A 26,599-nucleotide genomic window follows, 5' to 3' on the forward strand; every position below is an offset into this window, starting at 1 on the left:
GGTAGCACTGGTAACGAAACGAGGGAGCGTACAAGTACCTACAATTTCTTTAAAGCGAACAGTCAATACACATGACAGTGACACATACTGATAGTTTATATTTTGAAGCGAGCAAAAGCTGTAACGAAGGTTTAATTAGGTTATGGGCTCGCTGTACTGCTTCAAACTTGAATGTAGAAGAATTGGTCTTTAGTCTGAGCTACGCACTCATAAGGTGTGGATTGTTTGGGTGTATACTAATCGCAAGAAAAAAAAAGTGTTTCATGAAAAAGCATTCAAGATTATCCAAAGAGGTTTTCATGAACAATAGAACATTTCAGGGTTATTAGCGCAGTAATATAGGCTTGATTATCAATCTGAGTTAAATAGGTATCTTTAATAACATAACATATAATCAAGTCTGTATCCACTGCGGGGAAGACAAAGCCAGTAAAAAACAATCATCAAAAGACTAGAATTGAGATTCAAATCGTGACAGGTTGCTAGCCCGTCGCCTAAAAGAGGAATCTCACGTATGTATGCCTATCTCTTAGTCGCCCTTTACGATATCCATGGGAAAGAAATTGAGTGGTCCTATTTTTTTCTTTTGGTGCCGGGAACCACATAGCATTATTTCGGAGCGCCCATCAACATCATCGGTCATCATGGACGTTTTTAATGAAACTTAGGTTATTTATTTGCATTAAGGTTAAAAATAACGGAATGCGACGCGGGATTCGAGGATCGCTCTCAATATCTCCTTTCGAATTATGAGTAATATATAAAAAGGGCATAATAAAAAATCCCTTTCTTTGAAAATTAATTATATTTTAGATGGTAAATAGTATATAACTTTTTCTACATTTTAGGTAACTATGAGTGAAATTAACATTGTTTTAGGATCAAACAGGGATTTAATTTTACCTAAAGTAAATATTAAATATACCTCTTAGTAATACCAGTAGTATGATGTTTCACTTTAAGCGAATTCACGTTAATTTTTCTTCGACTTAAAACTATTGAGAACATTATGGACCTTTAAACAAGTCCTCATGACATTGTAAGGTCTTATAATATATTTTTTATACATACTCTGTATAAGTCTCACGTCTTTATCCCTTACGGGATAGATCAACCCAACAGTTTAGACTGAAAGGTCATGTTGTTTTAAATCGTGCATTAGGCAATATTTCGACATTATTAATGTTCATATTTTCAGTCTGAAATTATTTGTAGATGTATGTAAGTACCAATGTACCATCATATTGCCTTCTTTCACTTTTATGCATATAAATTGGTGGCGTGGAATAAATTAACTTATTGACTTCTTTCACTTTTATGAAGTAAATTATATTTTACACAATGGACATTTTATACAATACATATACATAAATAAGTATATTTCGTCTGTATTCCTCATGAGGTAGACTGAGCGACAGTCTCGCAGGTGAGATTCAAATAGTGATAACCTAGTTGCTATAGTCCATCGCCTCAATGAAGAATATCAATATTTTGTTTTCAAGTAGAATGCAATTCATCGGTCATAATCATAATGTACTTAATAATTTAAATTAATTATACATGAAATGCTATGAACTCTAATTCCTTAACTGTATACACGCTTAAACACGTAAACAAGTTCTATTAGAAAGTAATACAAACTATTAAAAGAACTTCACGACAACAACAATGTCATTAACGAAAAGTAAACAAATTTATAATATTTTTAAAATAAACACATTTAGCATTTGGCATGTCTACTATACATTAGGTATTTCATTATATCTTCGTGTTTGTACATTCAAGTCTTCAGTTATTGCACTACACTGCACTCACTACAACACTAGCTTGACCGCTTCAAGGTAAAAATAAGTCCTTTATCAATCTCTAGCTCAACGTTCCTGAGCATAGTTTTCGTAAAGCCAATCCCAGAATTTGACTCTCTTGGATTCGGGATCCTTTTTCACAGTAAAGTTGCCATTGATGTTCAGGTAATCGATACTGGAAGTGTCATTCACAGGCGGCCACTTGAAGTCTACGACGGACTCGTAGTCAACAGGTGGAGTTGGATTTCTGGACAAAGAAACGTGCCTACATTTAGTTTATGAAGCAAAATCTCTACATACTATCTTGTTCGTAAATTTATTATGCATAAGGGTGCCAGGATTGCTTTTAGTCTTAACATTAGCGTTCTTAAATTGAATTGATTGTCGATCCACAATATAAAAAGCCGAAAAGACCGGACATTATACATATTGGCCGGACAGGTAATCAAAAAGTTCATATTTATAGAACCTGAATGAATTTATATCCTTGGTGTAAAATTTGGCACAAAAAGTTTTCTTAGATATTTCCATAAAAGTTGTGTGTACCTATTATATATTTACCTACTTTAGTAAAATGCATCCAAATAGTAGGTACACAAATCATCTCAACATTCTGACCAATCGACAAGCTACTTTTTTTAATTTTTTAACTAACTTCAAAGATTAGGAAAAGTTTAATAGATACTAAACGGTTCTCACCCAGTCTTGGCGAAGTTGGTCCACAATTGGACCATGCGTTGCGACACGGCGAGTTCAGGGGAATCATCGTCAAGCCTATAGTTTAGTCTAGAGAAGTAAAACAAGTAGCCCATCTCATCTCCGTGGCAGGCCCCAGGATGGGTGATGCCCAGCATTCGCTTGAAGAGCCCTAGGGCGCCGTCGAAGGCGAATCGGTATACGTATGTAGGACTTCTTCTATTAGTCTCTGCCTGTAAGCGCACTGTCTCCAAGATTGGCCTCAGGAACATAACATCCGTAAACAGCTGTAAGACAGAAAATATATAGATATTTATAGCTCTTATGCCTGGCCAACATATAGGGTATAATATATTTTGGAATCTGGTACAGTACAAATTATGGAAAAGACGTCTTGACAAAAGTTGTTCAACCTGATGCGCATTTTCTTTAGGTGAAAAAAAAATGGAAGATCTGGATCATGTGATGTACTCGTAGAAGTCAAAGAGACCACCTACTCTGTAATATGTGCCGAAATTTAAAACCCTTAACCTTCGTATTTCCAATAACACGCAAACGAAATTCCGGGCGTCAACTAATCTTTATTAATTCTTTTTGGAATGAATTCTGTTATAAAATATTTTTTGATGATATTTATAGGTACATACAGGCAATACCATTCCACCTCGACCGTACCAATAACTATTTTCAAAGTTATGTTCATTAGTTTTTACCGAAATCTTGCCGTGAGGGAAAACATCGTGAGGAAACCTGCACATTCAGGCAACTGGATGTGGAACCATGGATCCAATACGGGTTAGGTTTTGGAGGTCAAAGTTTACGGAGGTCAGATTGGAGTCGCTTCGTGTAAAAACCAGACTCACCCAATCATGGTCAAAGGCATATCCCGGGCTCCTCTTCAGAGTGGTGAGAATTCAACCGGGACTAAAGCCAGGAAGACGGCTCAGAAATTACCATTGCAACCTCTCATACACCAACCAAGGCGCGATCGTACATCTATCTCCTGAGCCCACCATAGGTACTCGCAATCCACCATAATCACAATTTAGTTTTCTTGGATACATTGCTATTTGAAAACTTATTAAACTTTGTTTGTGTCGTAGGTCTACCCTCCATGAATTATGTAAAGAAAGGATAAAGGTCTTTCTCCTGGCCTACAATCCGGTTACTTCCACACCTAGTGCGTCTTTGACTTTATAAGAAGGGGCTTTAATGAAGGGACACTTAATGACCTACATCAATCAAACTGTCGATATTCCTCGCGTCCACGGGCCGGTGCTGGAAGTAGAAGGATCTGATGGTCTCCGATATGTTCAGGGTGACAGTCTCGTTTGGAGACAGTAGCGCGGGAGGCACCACTCGCTTGAACTCTCGGTCTAGCTCGCTTAGTAACTTGGGATCTCTTTGAAGTCCTGGAAAAGATAAAAAACAAATAGGTATATCTATAGGTACACCTTTATATAATCTAACGTATTTTTATTGTCAATTCTAGTAGTAATACTACTAGTATTTTTAACTAGAAATTACTTAAAAATATTTATATGGCAAAACAACGTTTGCCGGGACAGCTAGTCTTCTATATAAAATTCTCGTGTCACAATGTTCGTCTGAGAATCGGCCAAGATCTATTTTTCATACCTCTTAGTGATAAGGGTTGTCCACCCTAAACTTTTTTAACTGGAAATTATTTAAAAAATATTTACAGTAAAACTCCAATTATCCGAACTCCGACTATCCGAATCGCCGATTATCCGAATCAAATCAATCAATCCGAAAACGGTTGAAGACCGCAAAACAGCTTACATTGACGGAGATGTTTAAAAAACAATGATTTTTATTTTTAAACTTGTACATAAGTACATTTTATTTATATTTAAAACATGTGAAAATTTCATGTTTCTTTCATTTAATTCAATAAAAAATAGTGCAATGTCAAAACGTAGCTTTTATTCTCTCCAATGGCAATTTTTTTTTTAAATCCAATTACTTGAATATTTGATTATCCGAATGGGTCCCGGTCCCCATTAATTCGGATAATTGAAGTTCTACTGTATAAGGCAAGACAACGTTTGCTGGGACAGCTAGTAACATATGTATAAGAATTAAGATCCTGTAATAAGGGAACCAACATTATCATGATCATGCGATAATATCAGTGTAATCTTAACATTGAGATAAACAAACTAGAAAGTAGCACAAATCTGATATAATAGCATATGTTACTGCGTTATGTAAATGCGAGCAATTCTGCGTTACAGCATGTCAGCTGGCCAAAGACCATAGTTAACAGTAACGGGTTACATAAGGGCTTTGCGCAATTTATGAAACAATTATTGTTTTCGTCAATTTATTGATTTCTTTATGATTAGGTAGGTAAATATGTACAATTTATTTATTTTACGGTCATGTGGTTTATGGCAGAAACTCCATCTAATATAGTAAAGTTAGTGGATGGAAGGATAAAAACATTTGCAACTATTGTACCAAATAATTACTCCTACGCAGAGTTAAGTTTAGTCTCATTTCAACAATCTAACGTAAGGCTTTGAGAAAATTTTCTAAATAGTTGATAAAAATGCGGGAACCAGAGGTGTGGACTCATATTCAATTGAGAAATGACATAAATCTGTTCTCGATTGAATAATTGTGTTGCAATAATCTACAAAATTTCCGATTAGAACAAAGGCTATTTTATAATAGCAATACGACACAAGCTTTAATTGTGAAACCACAGATAATTTCGATGCTTCATTTCGCAAAAAATTGCATCTCATTATGTTGCGTTAGAGGTTATTGAACATAATGTATCTATAGATGTCGCGTCGACTTTTATCGTTGTGATTCATGTGGCATTAAAACAAGTATTTGTTGTGTTGAAATAGAAAAGACACGTAGATAAGAATTGCGGAATTTTTTTATTTTATCCTACTCTAATTGAGTACCTAAGTACCTAGATATGTCACATTTAATTTACTTAAGTCATAGGTCTGTACGCATGCCTGTTCATTTCATTGTTACGCGAAGCCATTATTAGCCCGTCGCACTGACCGACCATGTCGCAGACCGAAACATCCGTAATCGATAAAGTCCCCACCCAATGATTCTAGAACATTTTCTGCCTAACTGTTACATAATAAGCTCTATTACATAACTCAAAGAGGAATAGTCGTATCGTGTGGCTCTGTGGTGCATGACGGTCACATGCAAACAACTAGTTTACTTTGGTATCAATTCCTTTTATGTAACATATTTATCTTTAGAGAGTATCTACATGTAAAACCGCGAGGTAGATCCAAGGAAGGAAATGACGCAAGAATAACTCAGAGCGGCTATCACAGACATGTCCAAGGGTTTCTTAGTCTTAGGAATGTATATGAAGAGGTGTTTAGGGCAATTACTTGGTGGTATGGTGAATATTATATTACTCATAAAATGTCACCTTATATACAAATAAGTATATATCTATTAACTAGAGGCCGCCCGCGACTTTGTCCGCGTGGAATCATTCCCGCGGGGACTGCGGGATAAAAAGTAAAGCCTATATGTTATTCTGGGTCTTCAGCTACCTACATACCAAATTTCATCGTAATCGGCTCAGTAGATTTTGCGTGAAAGAGTAACAAACATCCTGACATACTCACAAACTAAAGTTTATGAGTTTATATAATAATATACCAACCTATCTATCCCTTTTTATTTATGAAGTTCTTTTAGGCGATACTACGCTTGCAAACCCGTTCTGTCATCTCTGAATCTCAATTCCACCAATAAGCCATACAGCAAAATTTATTTTTTATTTTTATTAGGAGCCTTTTTTGTAATTTTTCCTTGTTCTTATACATATATTAATTGTTTATTTACAATTTCAAATATAAGTACATACGAGTATATCAAAGGTAGATATAAATTTTCTAAGCAACTAAAGGTTGTTATTAATGTCCAAGCGAAAGGGAGTCGAGCTGCAAACGGCCGAACGACCGTCACCAGGAAGGACAGTCAGTCACCCACCGCCTTCCGACCATGCCACGATCCGCTGAGTTACGACACCTAGGATTTCCGTAGACTCGACTAACGACATGTTGACTAGCGGAAATTCTTCGCCGCACCTTAGTTCTTAATAAGCAATGCCCTTCATAATGATATACATATATAATAGGTTGCACTATAAGTTTTAAACTAAAAAAATATTTAATCATTAGATAACTTTACTAGCATAGATTACATGGTAAGTAAGTAAACTAAGTAGAATTTAGAAGAATAAATCCTCAGCTACAAATAATAAAGCTACAAATGAAAAGCTATAAATGAAAGATTGTAAATAGAACTAATCGGAGGATCGGGAAAGTCATGAGAATCAAAGATTCTTTTAAACTACCTAAGTATGCATAAAGGTACACTTACTTCTAAACAGTATGATTCCTTCCTGGGCGTTGTAGCCAGTGAGCAGCGGCACATCTGCGCCTGGTAAACTGTCTCGCGGCAGTTTGGTGAGGAAGGCGTCTGGGCCCTCGGGCTCCAAAGTGGGCAGGAACGGAAGCGCCACCGTGCTCTGCAGGTCAGCGTTCTTCTCGGGCGCCGCCGTCAGCCGTGCCCCGGCTTTCACAAGCAACTCGCTTGGGGTCGCCCGCAAGTAACCTTGGGATAGTAATTATAGATTATAATGTTTCTCTCTGTTTTTTCATAATTACTACCAGACTTAGCTTCTGGTAGTTTTGGCTTAGGAGCCCGAAGACACCAAAGGAAGTTGTTTACCAGGTAGGATAACTATCTATACTTATAATAAATCTGTAGAGAGGTCAATTCTGTACATGGAATATATTTTCAAAATAACTATCAGGGGGTGATAAGTGATCGATACTGATGCCAAAAATGCAATCAGTAAAATTTTTGTCTGTCTGTCTGTCTGTCTGTCTGTATGTTCTTTATAGAAACAAAAACTACTTGACGGATTTTAACGAAACTTGGTACAGTTATTCTTCATACTCCTGAGCAGGTTATAGTATACTTTTCATTACGCTACAATCACTAGGGGAAGAGCAGTGAAAGGAAATGTTGGGAAAACGGGAGAAGTTACTTGATTTTTTAAGCTTCCGTCGCGTGTGCAGCCTTAATGGTTAAAGATACAGCAAAACCATGTATAACGGAAATATACTACATAAAATTATAAAAAAAATATCCCAAGACAGCATAAGTGTATCTTTTATGGTTGACTCACAATAACACGTGTAATTCCTAATAGCTTAGCAGTTCGGAGATTTCTGATTATATTTCTTTACTCTGATGTTTATAATACCAATGATACTCACACTCATTCATAATTCTTAAAAATTAATATAAGTTCCTATTCAATAAAAAAAGAATCATCGAAATCGGTATAGAAACACCAAACTTATACATGAAATAAAATACCCTAACAAGCCATCGCGCGTAAATACTGAATCATGCTATAAGGATTATTTTTGCGTAACGGTTGCCGCGCTCGACGCGGCTAGCGGCGGCAGGGTAGAAAAGGGGCAGGAGGCGAGCGCAAGCTTCATGACCAAGGCAGCCAGGGGGAGACTTCACGCAGTTCTCTCTTCCAGCCTCCCCCGAGGACGAAGCTCGGGATCTACCAAACGTACGTCAGATCCCGTCTCACGTACGCGGCCCCGGCGTGGTACGCATTCTGCTCTAAGACCAACAGGAGAAGACTCAGAGCCCAAGAGAACCAAAGTCTCAGAGCAGTCGTCGGAGCCCCGCGCTACGTGAGGAACTCGACGATGCTCAGGGACTTAAAGTGGGAAAACCTAGATATTTGAGAGGGCGGACGCGTCATCACACAGCCACCTGCGCGGCATCGCGCCGCTCCACTCCGCTCTCTCCGGGCCTTCGAGTGAAACCCTCGCCTCGCTGCCTTGCGGCTGACGTCGTCAACCAGTGACGACGCCGCCGCTGATGGGAACTCCCAGTGTATGAAGACGTGAAGACCCAGGCCGTCACGGCCGCCCCATCGACCTGCCTACAGTCGTAGGTAGCGATGATGCCATTGAAGAGGGCCAAAAGCCCTCACCAATCTACTCCGACTCCACTAAGGGAGTATGGGAAGACCCGACGACGGCAAGATAGTACAGGCGTTTCAACTTTATTTTCATTTCTTTTTCTTTTGTAAGTTGCATATTTCTGGTTATAATTCTATTAGAATATTTTTTTTAGTTTAAATAGGCACTTAGATTTATCTATACTAATATTATAAAACTGAAGAGTTTGTTTGTTTTTTTTTAATGTGCTAATCTCAAGAACTACTGGTTCGATTTGAAAGATTATTTTTGTATTGAATAGACCATTTATCGAGGAAGGCTTTAGGCTATATAACGTCTAGACTAGATGCACCTATTAAACTATTAGGAGCGAAGAAATAATGGAAAATGTGAAAAAAATCGTGGAAGGAGCATCCTTGAGGGCTTCAATGATGCCCAAAATAACTATTCCACGCGGACGAAGTCGCAGGCACAGCTAGTTATAAATAAAAAAATATATAATCACGTATATATTCCAAACAAAACTGTTTTAATAGAAAAAATGCTTCATTTGGACAGCAATAAAATAAATTGCGACTTAACCACCTTATGAGTCTTTGGTTAAGTGAATAAACATACTTAGGTACACAAAAATATACATACATATCTATGATATAATATATACTATGATTCTATAATCATTATCAAAAAATAATCTACCCGCCGTTCAGCACTACTATCCTACTACTATTATAAAGGCGAAAGTTTGTATGGATGTATGGATGTTTGTTACTCTTTCACGCAAAAACTACTGAACCGATTACCATGAAATTTGGTATGTAGGTAGCTGAAGACCCAGAATAACACATAGGCTACTTTTTATCCCAGAGTTCCCGCGGGATTGATAGGGTTTCCATGCGGACGAAGTCGCGGGCGGCCTCTAGTTTTTACATAGGTATATATCTTGTCTTGAGTCATTGTAATTGTTGCCATTGTAAGTAATATACACTTAATCAAGAGTAAGATTGTCCAAATTCTCGGTCACAGGGGCCTAACTCTCATTGCTACGTGACCCTGGGTCCAGGACACAACTAGGAGAAATGACTGAAGGACAATGAGTTGATCGATTCATGAATAAGCCTTAGAATGGGAACTGTGCATCAGAATTTTTCAAGTAGTTACCAATGAGTTCAGCCGTGTTGTTGGTTTCAAGGCCGAGCTCCCTGCCCAGCTCGAAGGCACGCGCGCGCGGCGCCTGCGCCAGCGCCCACGGCGACAGCGCCAACCCACTCTGAGCTATCGCAGCGTGAAACAGACCCTAGGAACAAACAACTTTTTGAGTAGGTGATTAAGTGTAGGTATGACTCTGGTGGTATCTCTTGACAGTTAAACTATTCATGAAATTTTGGATTACTTTTCACACTTTATTGAATTATTTTGTAGCCTAAGATTAAATAATTTTCATTCCGCAACTACGAACACAGCGACACGCTAGTAGAAGTAGGAAATTCATGACTTTGTACGATAAAATAAAAGTATTTTTAGAAAATCCTTTAACAAAGAAATTAAATATGGAGTGTTTCTGTGTGGAGGCAAATAGGTAGGTATATATTGTGTCTACAGTCACAGAAAGGACTTTACTTATTATTATGTATTTACTTTATTTAGTATATACTTTTTTGAAGATCCAGTCATAAAACTTCATAATGTCACGAACATAAACTAACAGCATTGCAACTGCAATGGTAAATGTTACAAGGTCGTATGGCAATACGTATGTCTCTCTCTTATGAAACATTTGTAGCACTTTTTTTCAGGATTTATGCCACTTCTTATCTCATTAATTAATCGGGCAAAGATAAATTTAATGTATTTTTATTAGAATTCGACTGACCCTCAGCCGCTATGAACATATCTGCTATGTTCCGATCCTGTGGGAATTTCGCGAATCGTTTTAAGGTACAAACCTGCCAAATTTCTGGATCCTACGCCTAGTAGCCTTCTTAGTTGAGACCATACGCAAGAATTTGGCATATTGATTGATGATGGATTTTCAATTAAGTTAAACATTATTATTACTTAATTTGATAAAAATTCATAATATATTTAGATTATTTAAAATTAATTTATCATAATTCGTACTATATCATACATAATAGGTTCCTTTGTTTGTTTATACCTAAGATATTTGTCCGGTTTAGTGTATACCGATGATTATTGACAGATTGATATTGCTGAGAAGATAGTTATTGACATAGAGATCAATAACATAAAAATCGATAAAGATTAGAGATATGTGCGGAAATAAAAAAAACGATAAAGTGGGGACTATGAAATGAAAAACTGATACATACATGTATCAGTTTTCACCACCAATGATCATTTTCTTTTCATAGTTTCATTTCAACTTTCATTTCATAGTCCATTCTATGTTCAGATTTTTCTTGGTGGCCGGCATTATTGTTTTTAAGTTATAAAATGAGAAATCATAAACCTACCTTAGACGCGTTGGACAACATATGCAGATGCACGGACACCGCTCCCGCAGACTCCCCGAAGATGGTCACTCGTGAAGAATCCCCGCCGAAACTCTCAATGTTGTCACGAACCCATTTCAATGCCATTACTTGGTCCTGCCGAATATACTTATATATTAATGCAATCAAGGCATAAAAAGGCGTAAATGTTCTTAAGGCTGAAAACAAATGCTGTTACTGCTTTTGCATCAGTAGCAGCATTTGTTTCCTTTCGATTGGGAAAACCCTCACGATTTCCAAAAGGTCCAGCACATAAAGCCATTTGTCGTCTGTGCAGGAATAGGTATTTCGGTAGTCTGACTTATCAGTCTGACCGGCGAATGCTACTCTCCCTGTCTTTAACAGATTAATTAGTAAATAAGTTACCTTAAGTCCCATATTGCCAGGCACTTCCTCACTCTCAAGACTCAAGAAGCCGAGTGCCCCTAGCCTGTAGTTGAGGGTCACTAACACAACTCCTGCTCCGACCAGATGGTCTGGACCGTAGAGGAAGGCGTTGCCAGACCCGACTGCAAACGCTCCGCCGTGGATCCACACCATCACTGGCAACTTCGGGTTGTATCTATACGGAATTAAATTATTTTTAAATCTGTAAACTCAGCAAAGAACAAGGAGAGCTGATGGATGGTGCAAAAGATCGAAAGAAAAGGCGTCATCTAGCATCGGAAGACAAATTCCACTTTTGGTGGTGAAAAAAATGGGACACACACAAAACACAAAACATGGGAACAGTGAAAGTTAAGAATATTTACATTGCACAAAGAAAGTGTTCACAAGCTGATCCGATCCATGATGATGCAATGTTTAAATTCCTGTAAATGGTGCAAATAAATTACCCTGTAAGTTTGTCTGGAAGCGCCGGCGTATACACATTCAGAAACAAGCAGTCTTCGTCTCCCTTATAGGTGTCAAACAACATGAACCGATGTGGGCACACGGCGCCCTCCTCTAGAGCATCCCGGACGCCCGTCCAGGGTTCCAAAGGGACCGGTGCTCGGAATCTTAGCGAGCCGCGTGGGGGTTGAGCGTATCTGTTGAATATTAAATAATGTTAAATTATTTGCTACGCAGCAGCCTGATTAAGATGGAAGAACAGAAATTTATGTAGAATACAAGAAGGCATTATTTTCAAGAACTTGAAAACCAAATTATATACCTACTTAGCGAAGCTACTTTTTAAGTGACAATCACTGTGAGCTAAATGCGTTTATGAATTCTTTCATATTTTATGCATGCATGATGATCAGATCAACCAATGTAAAATTATTTCTAGTTTTATAAACTGCAATACGTGATCAAATTTTTCCATTGTAAGAAAATGGTTGTACAGAATCTAAAAGCAATGGTAGGTAAGTATGAAACATTTTTGGAAAAATAGCCGTAACCTTTTTCGATTTCTTGAATAGGATAGATGCTGATAGACCCAAAATTTATTCTAAACAGAAAAAGATTTTTTTTTATATATAAGAAGTAGGCGAGTGTTACTGTGTCTAATAAATTAATAATGTCAAGGGGGGCGCAGCCTGAATTTGTTATTGGATGTTATTGTGACTTTATGACACGTACTAACAAAAAATTAATGTGCGATTTAACTTTTACTTTGAGACCTCTAAATTTTACATGTGTTACAACCTCATTGATTGGCATTGACATGTTTGTTTTGTATCTATAAATAAAATATTAACTCACATGACTTACATAATTTCATATTAGGGGTCAAAATAAGGGTAGGTAATTGGGTCTGTTTAAGTTTCTTCAATAATATTATCATAATTTAAGGGCAAACATTCTAATTTGAACTTTAGTGAAATGAAAAATGCTGGTCCGGTAGCGAAAAACAACATAGTGTGTTAATCAAGGGAAAGGCTAATTAATAAACTTGTTTTTTTTAGGCGACGACGGGCCAAAGAAACCCTGCAACCTGTCACTTAATGAATCTCAACTCCATCAAGAAGTTGAACGTGATTTTCAGTCAATCAAGATTGTGTAAGGGAGAGGACATGGTTACATAACTATGTGTTTTTTAATTTACAATCTTCTTACATTCTAATGGTGCTTTACCTTATCCCCTTAAAACTATAATAGGACATCTGTGCCGCTGTCCTAGTGGCTAGTTTCCGCCCTCGTAAGGCTCCTAGCTGCGTTGTCACTATGGGTCCACCCCCGACTCTCATCCGGTCCACCAGGGCGTGTACCAAGCGGGCCGCGCGCGCCGGCACCGCTTGCAGTCTCCGTAGAGCGTGCTTCAGCCCTACGGACTCGCTCAATGTGCTTGAAAGCCGCCGCCATGCTCCTGTCACCTGAACATGAAGAAATGGTTCTGTTGATCTTAAATATTCATAATATGAGTACAAACGAAAAGGAAAACATTTATATAACAGATCTGCATATTAACTCTTTCGAATATTGCAAACATTTTTGTGTTTTGTAGATTGTAGACATACTTTAAGCCATCTTATACCTATAGGTAGTATCTAAATATAATTTAATGTAAGTAGGTACTACAGATTTGAAATCTAACTAGAATTATTTAAACCTAGTATTGCACACTTTACATTTATCTATTAGTGTGTAATTTATTATTATAATGTATTTTTAAGGCTTCTATATTATACATAGAATCACAAGAATAGTCATCTATAGAATAAAAATTGTTTCGACTCGAATTTTTTTACTAAAGAGAGTAATTTATTGTTAATTTTAAATTAATTAAACAGCTAAGCGTGGCCTTTCAGTTTTTGAAGACTGTTAGCTCTGTCTACCCCGCAAGGTATATAGAAGTGACTTGGTTGAATGCATAAGTTATTTTTATTTCTGGTGTGATATGTGAATTTGAGTGAATAAAGGCTTATTTTTGTGTACAAATTGACATAGGTACTTATGTATATCCTGAATGTAAATTAAAGATAGTGAGAGTAATTCAAATTTATTTAAAGTATGATTTGCAGCTTTCAGTATTTTTTATTTCCGCTAATATTTTTTCAATATTATAAGTAATTTAATAATTATAAATATTTTAACAAAAATGTTAGAAGATTTTTTTATGATCATCTGAATTATTTACTAGTATCTAGTACAAGGCTGAAACTACTGTGTTGGATTACTGACTGACTGACAGATAACGGCGACACATTACGTGCTTAAGTACGTACGATATAAGGGTGATACTGGAACTAGGTAAGTTTATTTTTCTATGCGATCAACTGTACACAGACTTAACATTTGAATAGGTAGGACTGATCATTTTAGGTACAAGAGGATGATAAATGATGTGTTTTGTAAAAATCTTACGAAAACGTTCTTAGTAAGTGTAATCAATAATACTCTTAAACTACTTAAATCAGACCCAGATGGTTTTGGCAAAGAAATTACTGACACTCGTTTACACCTTTCAGTCAATTTTTAAAGTGCGTGCAGTTAAGTACTATCATTAAAATAATTTCAATTATAGGTCCAATTGACACCTGAGGACCACACGCAACCGCAATTTAATATGTAATCACAGAACTACTCTCTTATAAACTTCGTATTCGAATGATCAGATGGAGATAATAAGGCCCGCCTACAAGAAAATGAGAAATAATAACTTTGTGTGCAATACTTCTTATTTACCTCGAACATTCCAATAAGAAATCGATATATCGTAACGATATGAGGCAGTGAATGTAGGTGGGAGATAGTTTAGTAACGTGAGAGCGTAATTACTAATAAGTGAAATCTAATGAGTGAATAAACGTTGACCCCTCTCATTTTGAGCGATTTAAATTCAATTAATAGCAAAAGCAAAACTTTGTTGACGGTGACACGTAATGAAATTTTCAGTAAAAAAGATTGTTAATTTGTAATTGTGGGGTTAATGTATTATTATAAGGCGCAGAAACTGTGTGTGGTTCCCGACACTTTAGAATACTCCACTTGGGTTGGCTCTGACTTCCTCTCAAGCGATATAGAAATACATGGCTATATGTATGTATCTACGTGTGTGTATATATATATCCAACTACACCTATCAAGAATTCAATATCGGCTGTCGACATAGAGTAAATCTAGTTAAACATCAAAACCCTTTATTATTTGGAATAAAGTGCTGGCTACATGTTGTACTTGTTTAAGTATTTCGTTAGGTGCACTTAAGTAAGATGGTGAGATTAAATATCACTGAGTAAGGAACAGTTTTTGCTAAATGAGTGTCACAACAGCGCAACCGCACAGCGGCGGTGGCGAGGAGACCGCGATTCCGGCCGGATTACCGCACGCTCCACATATTTTATAAACTACTAGCTGTTGCCCGCGACTTCGTCCGCGTAAATTTCGAGTTGAATCTTGATCATACAGACAGATAGACAAAAAATGTAATCTATCCGTTTCAGCCAAAAATATTAAATGTACAGACAAAATATTTTTCCTGTTTTATTATATGTATTGTACCTATAGATTGTTCAGCGGACGGTTATATACGCATAGTAAACGTTGTAATATTAATTTGTGCTCGTTGTAAAATAAATTAGATCCAGTTTTAATAATATGCTATCATGAGTGACGAAAAAGAAGATGGGGTTTTTATTTGTCTGTAAAAAAAAGGAGTGAAGATCTGATAATATTTTCCGAGGAGACTTTCAAAAAATGTCAGACTATTTTAAAATTACGAAAAATACATAACCTCAAATATAAAAAAAAAATTTTACCTAGTGAATATGTAAACTCTGGTTATCATCGACCATGTTATAAAGCATTTACAGGTATTATGAAGAAATACTTTATCGATGAACCTTTAAGTGCGGGAAAGTTTTGTAGTTACCGGTAACTCATCTCCAACTTCGTCATCATCACTTATTATGTATGTTAAAGAGACGACTGAAAGTTGTCATACAAAGTCTTTTTTTTAAGGATGGGAAATCATCAAATGACCTCTCCCGCTCTGGGTGGAACGGAAGGGAGTATCAGACTTTTACTGACTAAAACCCACCTCGTTCCTTCAGTTGCCCTTTGCGTTCCGGGGCCACGGTATCTCGTTAGAACTTTCCCGCAGCCCCGGCTCAGTTTATCCCGTTTCCCCCCCTTGGGGGTTGACATTTCAAAAATCCCTTCTTAGTGCTCACTTATGTTACTAAAGGAACCTCTGTTCAAAATCTCAGACTCCTATACCGAGCGGTTTCGGCTGTGCGTTAATAAATCAGTCACCCAATCGCACCCCCTAAATCACGATTGGAGGGTAGTTTGAAAAAACTTATAATGTCAAACATATTTACTTGCCTATGTACGTGTTCATGCCAAGTTTCAAGTTTATAAACCCAAGGAATAAGATTTTTCATAGAAACGTTTTTACCCCTTTTCCCCCCCTTGGGGGTTGAATTTCCAAAAATCCTTTCTTAGTGCTCCCCTACATATCCCAAGGAACCTACATTCCAAATTTCAGCTGTCTACGACCAGTAGTTTCGACTGTGCGTTGTCTGTCAGTCAGTCACTCAGTAACGGAAGAGTTTTATATATATAGATAGATGCAAGAGACAATGCAAATATTGTATGATGGTAAACAAATATAAACTTTATGATAACTGGAGTGAGCAGAAAAATTTACTATACATACTAGATTCTTCTAGACTTCCGACTTTCGCACATATTCGCTGATAGCAAACGTTAGCTAAGTATTTTATTTTATTGTATTTAAAATATGAAGACCAACAGCAACTTACAAGTAGTTAAATAGAAATACAATAAGCCAGCAAAAGTCCAAATGAGAAAGGGTTTTGATGTTAAGTACATACTTATATTAATGTAACATATTGTTAATGTAAATTATATATTGTAAATAGTTATTTTTATAAGAAAGCGGCACAAACACTTGTTTCGCACTTCGCATAACATTGAAGAAAAAACGTTTTTTCTTCAATAATTGTTACGTAATACTGAGAAAAACAAGAATATTATGGCAATATTTTGCTTGTTATATTAAGTCAAATCGCCCCACGGTAATACAACACACGCGTACTTTGTATAAACATATAGCATGAATTTGAACGTGAGTTAGTAAAAAGGATTGTATTTACTAAGTTTAAAAGAAATAACCTGAACCTCGGTTTCTATTCACCCCATGTATTCACAGGTTCTGGCTTAAATTGTATTAATACCTAGTGCAAATATGTGGTGTATTGTGATTTGTGATGCAAGTATGTGATGTGCTTAATACATTCAGAAAACTATAAGCGACTGCGAATCATCTTTTATTGTAAGACAGAGGTCATGTTGTTCGTAAATCTGACATCTTGCCCAAACACTTGATAGGCATCAACATCATTAAACTTTGGACGCATATTGTTGCAGGCCATTATTGTCGACAAGAAAATTTTGAAAGTTCTATCAGGCACAGCACTAAAGTTAAGTTTTAAATTTTATTCACTCAAAAAACCTTTGTCTTAAAACATAGGTATATAAGCCTGACCCTAAAACTATATAGTTACATAGTTATATAGTTACAAAATTGCGAATTTTTCAACACAGGAAGTCATTTAAACTTTACCCTAAACTTGTCAGTGTGTCTATTTGGTAATTACAAAGATTACAAGAGGTAATATAATTTTGCAATAATGAAGTAGTATACTTAGGTAGATCTTTCCTTGCAACATACAAAATAAGTAATTTTCTTGATCGAACTATCATGATGATGTCTGGCTGGGCAATACTGTGCATAAACGACATTCATTAAGTAGTTACTTATTTTCTTGTTTTTGTTTGATTAAAGTTACAATTAAGTACTTATGTTTTAGCATAGCACCTTTACACAATTTTATCGATCGATGAATCGTGCAATGTTAATTTGTCTAGTTTTGATTGCATTGTCCCGTATGTAAAACCAAAAGTTTGAAAGATAGGTATTACGAAAGCGGATTTAGGAGAATACATAACATCAGATGAATCACGGAAATTACGTTTATGGCAACATGGTCCGGCTCTGCACTGTGTCTCACACATTTTTCGTAATAAAACTATTTTTTCTGCTCTAGAGAATATTATCTATATTAGGCTTACACGGAACTTCTAGCTATATAATGAAATGACATAAAATTTAAAAAACGAGTATATAATATACAAAGTAACTAGACCAAAATATAAAGCAGGCATTATCTATACAATTCTTGAAACGTCCGATACGAACGTTACAAAACCGTAACATGTTTACATTAACATAGTCTTTATGTTTCAGAAATTCGTCACGTTCAAACTTTTTCGTGTTTCGCCTTAAATTATGTAACAAATGAAGCGTGTAGTGGTAGTTAGTGTAGTTTGCACATACGGCACACATTGTTACCCAACTCTGGCCCGATACTGCCACTTAGGACGCGTCTCCTGGATAAAGCGCAATGTAACTTGACGTAATTGAACGTGACCGTTAGTTTTCCACACGTAATATAATTTTGCGCTTACAAGATGTTACTTAAACTGTTAAAAGTGTTGCCCAATTACTACATAAGAAGGATCTTCGAAATCGGTTTTAGTAAGTTTTTTAAATGTTTTGTATACATTCAACGCCTTCTAATGCTAGAGTGCTAAGGTTTTTGTAGATTAAGTTAACATTCTCTACAATTCTAAATAACACGAATAATCATGCGACACAGATGGCCATTGGTGTCGTATGGTCGTTCGTGTGTGTAAGATTCGATCAAAGTAATAACAAAAGTTATATTGATTATACTGTAACCTGGATATGTTGAAGTTTAACTACCTAATCATTAATATGCATTTGAGGGATATTAATAGGGTAGTCTTAAATGACGAAGTTTATGTAGATATTTTGGTTGTTTGTGAAAAGAAAAAAAACAAACTGAAATAACGCAAAAACTGACGCTATGTTGGAACTCTATGAACATTCTTTTTGGAGTCCCCAGAGAAGTGGATAAAAAAACGCGTGTGGATGTGTGCGCGTTTGTTACTCTTATTTAGTACACGGAAAGAATTATTCTGCCCGTGTACTAAATTTAAACAAAATACAGTACATTTATACCGAAACTCCCATAGAAACGAAGTCCTGGGGCGCAGCTTTGAGGCATAAGTATTTGTTAACTTAGTAATTAATTTCGTCGTTAAATTTAAATATTTCTATTAATAATTTACCTTCATGGAATTGAGACTAGTAGCGGCATTGGCGACGACATCCCCGAGGGTCGCAGGCGGCAGCGCGTCACTCTGTAGCACGAGCGCGCACGCGCACAGCAGCACCGCTCGCCACCACCGCATGCGCATAGTCAATAACAAAGTCAGTATTCACTTGTTTTACAGTTAACTCTGATAAAACTATTTTACTGGCAACAGTTTTAACATTATTCGAACGATCCGAATATTGATATCACTATCCCTCTTTGCACGCCGAATTGAAAAACGATCAATTGAAAAGTCACTTCTCACTTCTGTTTTTAAAAGACCTTTGTTTTTTCTTCGGCTCCTTTTTACCTGTTTAAAAGTACCTGAAAAAATATATTCGAATGTCAGACTTATGATATTTGATATAGGTAGATAACATTCTAAACTTAGGTATTTTTAAAAGTACATAGATAGCTCCTATTCTTGTAGTATAAAGTACTGTTACAAAAAAATAATAATATCTATAATAAAACATAAACATAAAATCACGTCCACATCCCTTGCGGGGTAGACAGAGCCCACAGTCTTGTAAAGACTGATAGACCACGTTCAGCTATTTTGCTTTAAGATAGAATTGAGATTCAAATAGTGACAGGTTGCTAGCCCATCGCCTAAAAGAAGAATCCCAAGTTTATAAGCCTACCCCTTAGTCGGCTTTTACGACATCCATGGGAAAGAGATGGAGTGGTCCTCTTCTTTTTTGTATTGGTGCCGGGAACCACACGGGAAAACACATTAATATCTATTCTTGTAGTTTAAAGTAGTTACAAAAGAAATTATATCTATTTGTTTTATTATTCATGTCTCTTGCTGAGAAAATGGCTTCCATTTTCTTCTTCTATTCCTTGTCTTTTTTATCCATCTTATTTCTAATGCCCTCAGATTTATCTGACCCTCTTGTCGTCGGGCTTCCTACATAAGATTGTTAATGGAAGCTTAATAGGACCACTTTACATGTTATAGTATGGCTTTGCAGACCCGCTTTAAACTAGTCGCCGTTGCCTACTTTCGCCATGAAGCAAATTGTAGTATTTTTTACCCTTTCGGCAAGTTTGCTGCCGAAAAACACTCTCCATTGCTGTTATTAATCTTAAAGTACATTAATCAATATCAAAAATATGTAGTATCGTAAAATGGCATTGGAACGGACACTCGATGTCGTTATCCGTGCCCGAAAATGAATATGTCGGCTAAACATGCATTTATTCGATTTGCAATAGCGCATGAAATGGTCGATTACGATATGAAGCTTGACCCAGCAGTGCGCAGGAGCACGCGCCGAGCCACGCGGCCTTTCATTGTTTCTATTGTGTTTATAAGCAATGAGTATTTATGTATTATTGATATAAGAATATGATAAATAGAAAAACTAATTGAGTGACATTTGGATAGTGAAGGTCGTCGGCATAGAATCTTCTGATGAAGCCTACTCCGGCCTTTACCTACATATATCATGGGTTATAGATTCTTTACATCATAATCTCACTTATGTTGTAATTAGAATTATTTCAGAGTTTCAACCGAGGGCTTTAATTTAAGCATGTTTTAAACTAAACACTACCTACTATTTTTTTTTATTTAGATAGCCAAAGAATATTAATACTTTAATGTTTCCAATATTTTCTGAATTCATTTATTGCCCATTTACGGGAAGTCGTTCCTCATTCATATACTTTTTCAGGATGCAATTTTCTTGATGAACAAGATCGACGGACAAGGCAACAACTACATAATAATAATATCTTTTCATCCTTATCTATTTGTCTAAACTATAAAGATTTCATCAAGAGTTGAGTATCATTTGTTTTTGTAAACGCGGCATGAACTAACGAAAACCGTTTCCCAACGCTACGGTGTTGAACCTTAATAAGTAATAAAACTCTAATTCTGGTTTACTGACAACGACCTTCAAATAGTTTGAAATAAATCACAAGTAAAACTTATTGTAACCTGGCCGTTTGGTCATAGAACTCTTGCGTCGTACGAATCGAATAAAAAGTGTTAAAAACTTTAAAATAAAAAGTACTTGATGCTGGATTAGCGAAAATTGAGCAACACACTATGGGCTGATAAAAGTAAAAAAAAAAAATAGATAAATTATTAAAAATGGTTAATTCATTAATTTATAAATCAGTTATGAAAAAATACATTAATTACTTATATATCTTAAGAAAGACGGCCTCTGTGGCGCAGCGGTAGTGCGCTTGTCTGTGTCACCGGAGGTCCCGGGTTCGAATCCCGGCCAAGGCATGATGAGAAACGAACTTTCTCTGATTGGCCTGGGTCTTGGATGTTTATCTATATATGTATTTATTATAAAATATAGTATCGTTTAGTTAGTATCTCGTAACACAAGTTTCGAACTTACTTCGAGGCTAACTCAATCTGTGTAATTTGTCCCGTATATATTAAAATATATATATTATTAAAAATAATATGAACAATATAATTGTGTACATTATTTATGATTTTGGACGCTCTTAACAACGTCCTTACTAGAAATGAGTGAGGTTAATAGAAATTAACATAACCGATACACAAAATTATAAACATATTTAAGAAATTGTGTTTTGTCGTACAAAAGACATCAACGAGCTTACACTTCCGCAGACTATTCCAATAAGTATATTTACAGATGCAATTTAAGGCACTTTTAGCTATTGTATTTGAAAGATTTATGTTGTTTATTTTTAGAATAATTAAGTAATAAAATAGTTTCAATTTCAATTAAGTTTAATAATATATTTTTTTAATTATTAATTCTTTTGCGCGGGGTTTCTGTGGGCTTTTCCAGAAAGTATGTGTCTTGAAGGTTTTGTCTATCTCTGTGCCAAATATCATCAAAATCGGTCCAGTTTTTTGTATGAAAACAATAAAACAACATAAAAACATTTATTTATTTATATGTGGACATAAAAGAATAGAACTTTAACTAGAGAAATTTAGTATAAGGGCACTACTTATTTCTAGAGAAATTTCTTCCAGTAGGCCCACGACAGGAAAATGTAAAGGAAGGCATGGACTTGTGTACATAATTAATAAGACATAAACTTACATTATATGATTTTAGAAAACAAAGTACCTACCTTGTTTACCGAATAAGTCTGTGACATCATGGCAAGAATATTGCAACGTAGTATCTCGAGGATGCTTTTCACCGACCGAGCTTACACACTTGACACACTGAACTTGAGACCCATATGTATAAATAAAAAAAGCACGAATTTCCATTTTATAGTTATTTCATTATTTCATCTCGTCCAATGAATAAAGAACACCGGTGCAACAAAATTTATAATTAAGTAAGTACAGGTACTTTTTTACCACTTACAACTTAAAACTGGTACTTTTTTTTCTTGTGAAATGAAGAGTTTGTCTATCTACGTTAATATACTACTTGCGTTATAATAAAATGTTTTATTTATCATTTGAAGTAATAAAAAGTACCAATTCAAGAAGAGAAAATTAACTTTTTTCAGGATTAACACGTAGGCATGATATACCTATACTTCATTTACTGTGCATTTTTAAAGGCTTTTGCTCACTCCATCACTCCATCTCTTTCCTATGGATTAAGCTTTTGCCCGAGGTTTTGATCGCTTGCATTGTCGTTTATCACAAATTCATGTTCTTTTCAGGATTCCTAACATAAAACTCATTGAGGTCAGGAAGACAGTTTAAATTTGATATAAAGTTACAATCGACAATTTTTATTTGCAACAACAACGAGCAGCCCGGACGACAAAACTTTCTCTTCTGTACTCTGTGTCCGAGCCTCATATAATAAAACGATTATCTATAACAGCTTGTATAACTTTTAAATATAATTCAACACTCCAATTAACCATAGACTCCAGAATATTCTAAATGAAGTTATTTTTACACTCATTGAAAGGTCATACAACTCGTTAACATAAACATTTTAACTCTTATAGTGTCTGTTGAGCAAGGGCTGCAGTTGTGCAATTTATTTTAAAGCATCGTCTTATTCGTCACAGATTTACGTGCATTTTTAGTAATAATAGTATATAATAAAGTACAGAATGGACACTGGTACCCTTGCACCAGCTTCTGCGTGGCTAAAATGGTCAATACAAAGCGACTTCAAAACTTACTTTAAAGTGAAATCATACGTTACGCAGTCAATTTTATGGCATGGACTACACAAGGTTTGTTTGTTTGTTTGTTTGTAATATCTTTATTGCATAGAAAATTACACAGTAACAAGAAAATAGTACAAAGTTATAAAATAAACAAATCACTAGCAATGGCGGACTTATCCCATAAGGGATCTCTTCCAGGCAAAACAATAAAGGAACTAAATAATTCAGTAAAAAGCGGCAAGGTTTGAAGTGTCCGGGTTTGTGATAAAGTATAATAGCATACTGGTATTCACCTAATACAAATTCTTACCTACAAAATATATTAGTTTTTTTTTGTAGCCTGATATTTTTTATACAAGAAACAAGCTACGACAACTAAACACTATAACGACACTCTTTAATTTTTAATTGAGTATCCTGCTTTTGGATCAGGTTTTCCCTTAAGTGTCTAACTAAATGTTAATTCCGGTTTAAACAATTCATACAATACGTTTACCAATCGTCGTCTTCAGTCATATTACGACGTATTTATAATCATCAAGTAAAACGTGCGTCTCAAGTTTATACTTTACAAAATCAAAATTTAGGTATTTGAAATGTTTACAGAATATTATTTTCTTATAAAGGAAGGCTCGCCTTTAACCCTTTGATAAAGTATTATATCCATATCAAGCATTTATTCTGTTGTAATTTGATAGTTTTATGATAAGCTACGGATTACCTACTCCCTGACTTAAGTGCACTAAATTTAGATTTTTCTTTAGTTGCAAAACATAGAAAGCTATTTATAGAGATACTACATTTTATTGTTTTCATTATATAGCGGTGGTCCAGTCGATTTGCTTAGTCAGTTTTAGGGTCCAATTTCTTAATGAGCAACGTTAGAATTTATTGTGAGTGAACGAATAAATCGATGCAGTTATAGGTACTATTTTAAAGTCGTTTATATACTCATTAAAATACTACCCCAATGATATATAGAAGTCTCAACAATATTTTGGTTGTCATTCTGTTAAGTACACTAAAGAATATACAAACAAACAAACTACCTAAATTACTTAGATTTCGTTTACCATCCAGTTCGAAACAAGTTAATTGAAATAAGTACTTAGGTACAACAATTAAGAATGCTTTTATACCTTATTCACTTTATTTATATTATTATATAAACCATAGATATTAAAAGAAGTCCTAGCTTTAAATTGTTTTACAAAGAAAATTATGACAATGCGTTGCTGAAATTTGTCCATATTGAAAGCGTGTAGGTAATGATGTTTGGGTTATTTTCCGGATGTTACACAAATCAAATTATTGTCTGTAATGGGTTATGCAATATTGCAGATAAGCGATTACATAACATACCATCCCTGCAGAAAGTTATACACCATGCCGTTACAATCGCTGCCGGGAACCCGCTGCGCGAGTGCAACGCTTCCGAGACAGTTGGCGTTATGGTTATAGCACAAAATATCTAGAAAACAAACTTGTAGGCACCTTTTGACCTTTTTTGACGGCCTCTGTGGCGCAGCGGTAGTACGCTTGTCTGTCACACCTGAGGTCCCGGGTTCGGATCCCGGTCAGGTCATGATGAGAAAAGAACATTTTCTGATTGACCTAGGTCTTGGAAGTATATCTATGTATCTATATAAGTATTTATTATAAAATAAAATATAGTATCGTTGGGTTAGTATCTCGTAACACAAATCTTGAACTTACTTCGAGGCTAACTCAATCAGTGTAATTTGTCCCGTATATATTTATTTTATATTCAATAATGAAAAGGTAAAAAAGGACTACCTCAATCACACTTGTTTATCAGAAGCAGGATACTTGATATCTATCGATCAAACAACGCGCAGTCAAGCTAAAGAATGTTTAAAAAAAAAGATTGGGTCATGAGCGCAGGACGCAAGTTTTCCTACTTTATTATAGATAGCCTGTTTAGTTAAATGAAAATCTTAAAAGATAGGTACTTTAATTTTAGCATTCTCTATCTATAGTTAAATACGTTACGTTAAGTCTATAAATACGTAATGTTGACTGTTACAATTTTTTCCGCGACTTCCTACCGCAATAAAGTATAGGTATATAAAGTAAAACACAGTAAAAAGCCGCACAGTAAACAAGGTAATCGTAACCAGGCCGTTACGTAATATTTTTACATTTCTAGTTCCGCACCCACACTAACAGGATCCTTTTGGGAACCGCTTAAATTCCTACTTATAGTGTTTAGATACTTATTTCGTATCATTATCAGTCTTTGTTGACCTTTATATGTACCTAGGTATGGTAAGTACTGTAGAACACACAAATTTTAGTTAAAATGCAGTATTTGTTAAGTTAATAACGATGATTTAGTATTTCTCACGGAAGTTAGAGGCAGAATACTTGATAATTTTTACTGTATCATCATTTGTTTACAAATGTAGTAGTTATGTTGCATAAATATTTCAAATATTGACTGATAAATAGATCAATACACAGCCTAAATCAATGAATGATTTTCTAAAATATGTACCTATTTTTTACTTTACCAGGACATAAAAAGCATGTAACAAGAGCAACAAAACTTTGTAATTTTCCCATGAGTTAAAGGGACTAGAAGACAATGCAAGATCACGTTATGATAATGAAGACTTAACTTATTGTAAGATTGACAAGGTTCGCATTTAAATAATCATACTCCAGTGCAGAAAAGCTACCTATTTATTATATATTACAGGTACTTTAAATGGAAAAGTTCGAGAGATGTGTCAAGTTTTCTCAAAATATATGACAATTTTATTTAATATCGTTTTTTTAAACCTATGTATATATAATTATAAATTACTAAAAAACGAAGTTTGCTTACAAAAAAATAAATATTTTTTTTAATCTAACAGCTGCACTGATATTCTCTTTAGCACACATGATTCTAAGCAATTTTTTTAGCAAAAATAAAATAATCACGAAGGGATTATGGTAAATTATGAAATATCATTTCGATGTTTGATACGTGGTAATTGATACGTGTAAATTTCCAGTTCCAGCAGAATATGAAGCTAAGTATGTATATTAAACTCGCTAAAAGATCCAATTACATAATTTTATTAGTAAACATTACCTACTTCTTGCCGGTTGCCAACAGGTCAGCTGCTTCAAAAGTTGTCAATCCGTTTCAAGATCCTGTTAGGAAATTTTATTTTTAACTTGAAAGATAACGGCGTAATTTATTCATGCGTGGTTGTATTTGAGCGCGAATGTCGAAAATGGATGAAATGCAACGCTGAGAATCGTGTCACTTTCGCGAGCGCGCGTTTGTCTTCGGGCCGAACACTTCACTACGG

General features: G+C 35.5%; 1 protein-coding gene across 1 annotated transcript; it reads right to left on the minus strand.

Moving 5' to 3' along the window:
* Window positions 1-822: 822 nt before the first annotated feature.
* Window positions 823-26,595, minus strand: LOC106129660 (carboxylic ester hydrolase). The gene is made up of 11 exons (XM_013328273.2): window positions 26,377-26,595; window positions 19,144-19,493; window positions 13,096-13,334; window positions 11,871-12,065; window positions 11,401-11,596; window positions 10,996-11,130; window positions 9,680-9,815; window positions 6,903-7,136; window positions 3,738-3,913; window positions 2,505-2,788; window positions 823-2,052 (listed from the first exon to the last, which is right to left on the minus strand). The coding sequence occupies exons 2-11, from the start codon at window positions 19,270-19,272 to the stop codon at window positions 1,872-1,874; spliced, it is 1,905 nt and encodes a 634-aa protein (XP_013183727.2). The 5' UTR covers window positions 19,273-19,493; window positions 26,377-26,595; the 3' UTR covers window positions 823-1,871.
* Between the last annotated feature and the right edge of the window lie 4 nt (window positions 26,596-26,599).

The sequence above is a fragment of the Amyelois transitella genome, chromosome 18 (assembly GCF_032362555.1).
Source record: "Amyelois transitella isolate CPQ chromosome 18, ilAmyTran1.1, whole genome shotgun sequence".
Lineage (NCBI taxonomy): Eukaryota > Metazoa > Arthropoda > Insecta > Lepidoptera > Pyralidae > Amyelois > Amyelois transitella.

Excerpts from the sequence above, each read along its gene's own strand:
- LOC106129660 (XM_013328273.2), bottom strand. The coding sequence starts at position 19,272 with ATGCGCATGCGGTGGTGGCGAGCGGTGCTGCTGTGCGCGTGCGCGCTC. Across the intron at positions 13,335-19,143 it reads CTAGTCTCAATTCCATGAAG|GTGACAGGAGCATGGCGGCG; the intron begins GTAAATTATTAA and ends CTTCATGTTCAG. Across the intron at positions 12,066-13,095 it reads TATAGTTTTAAGGGGATAAG|ATACGCTCAACCCCCACGCG; the intron begins GTAAAGCACCAT and ends AATATTCAACAG.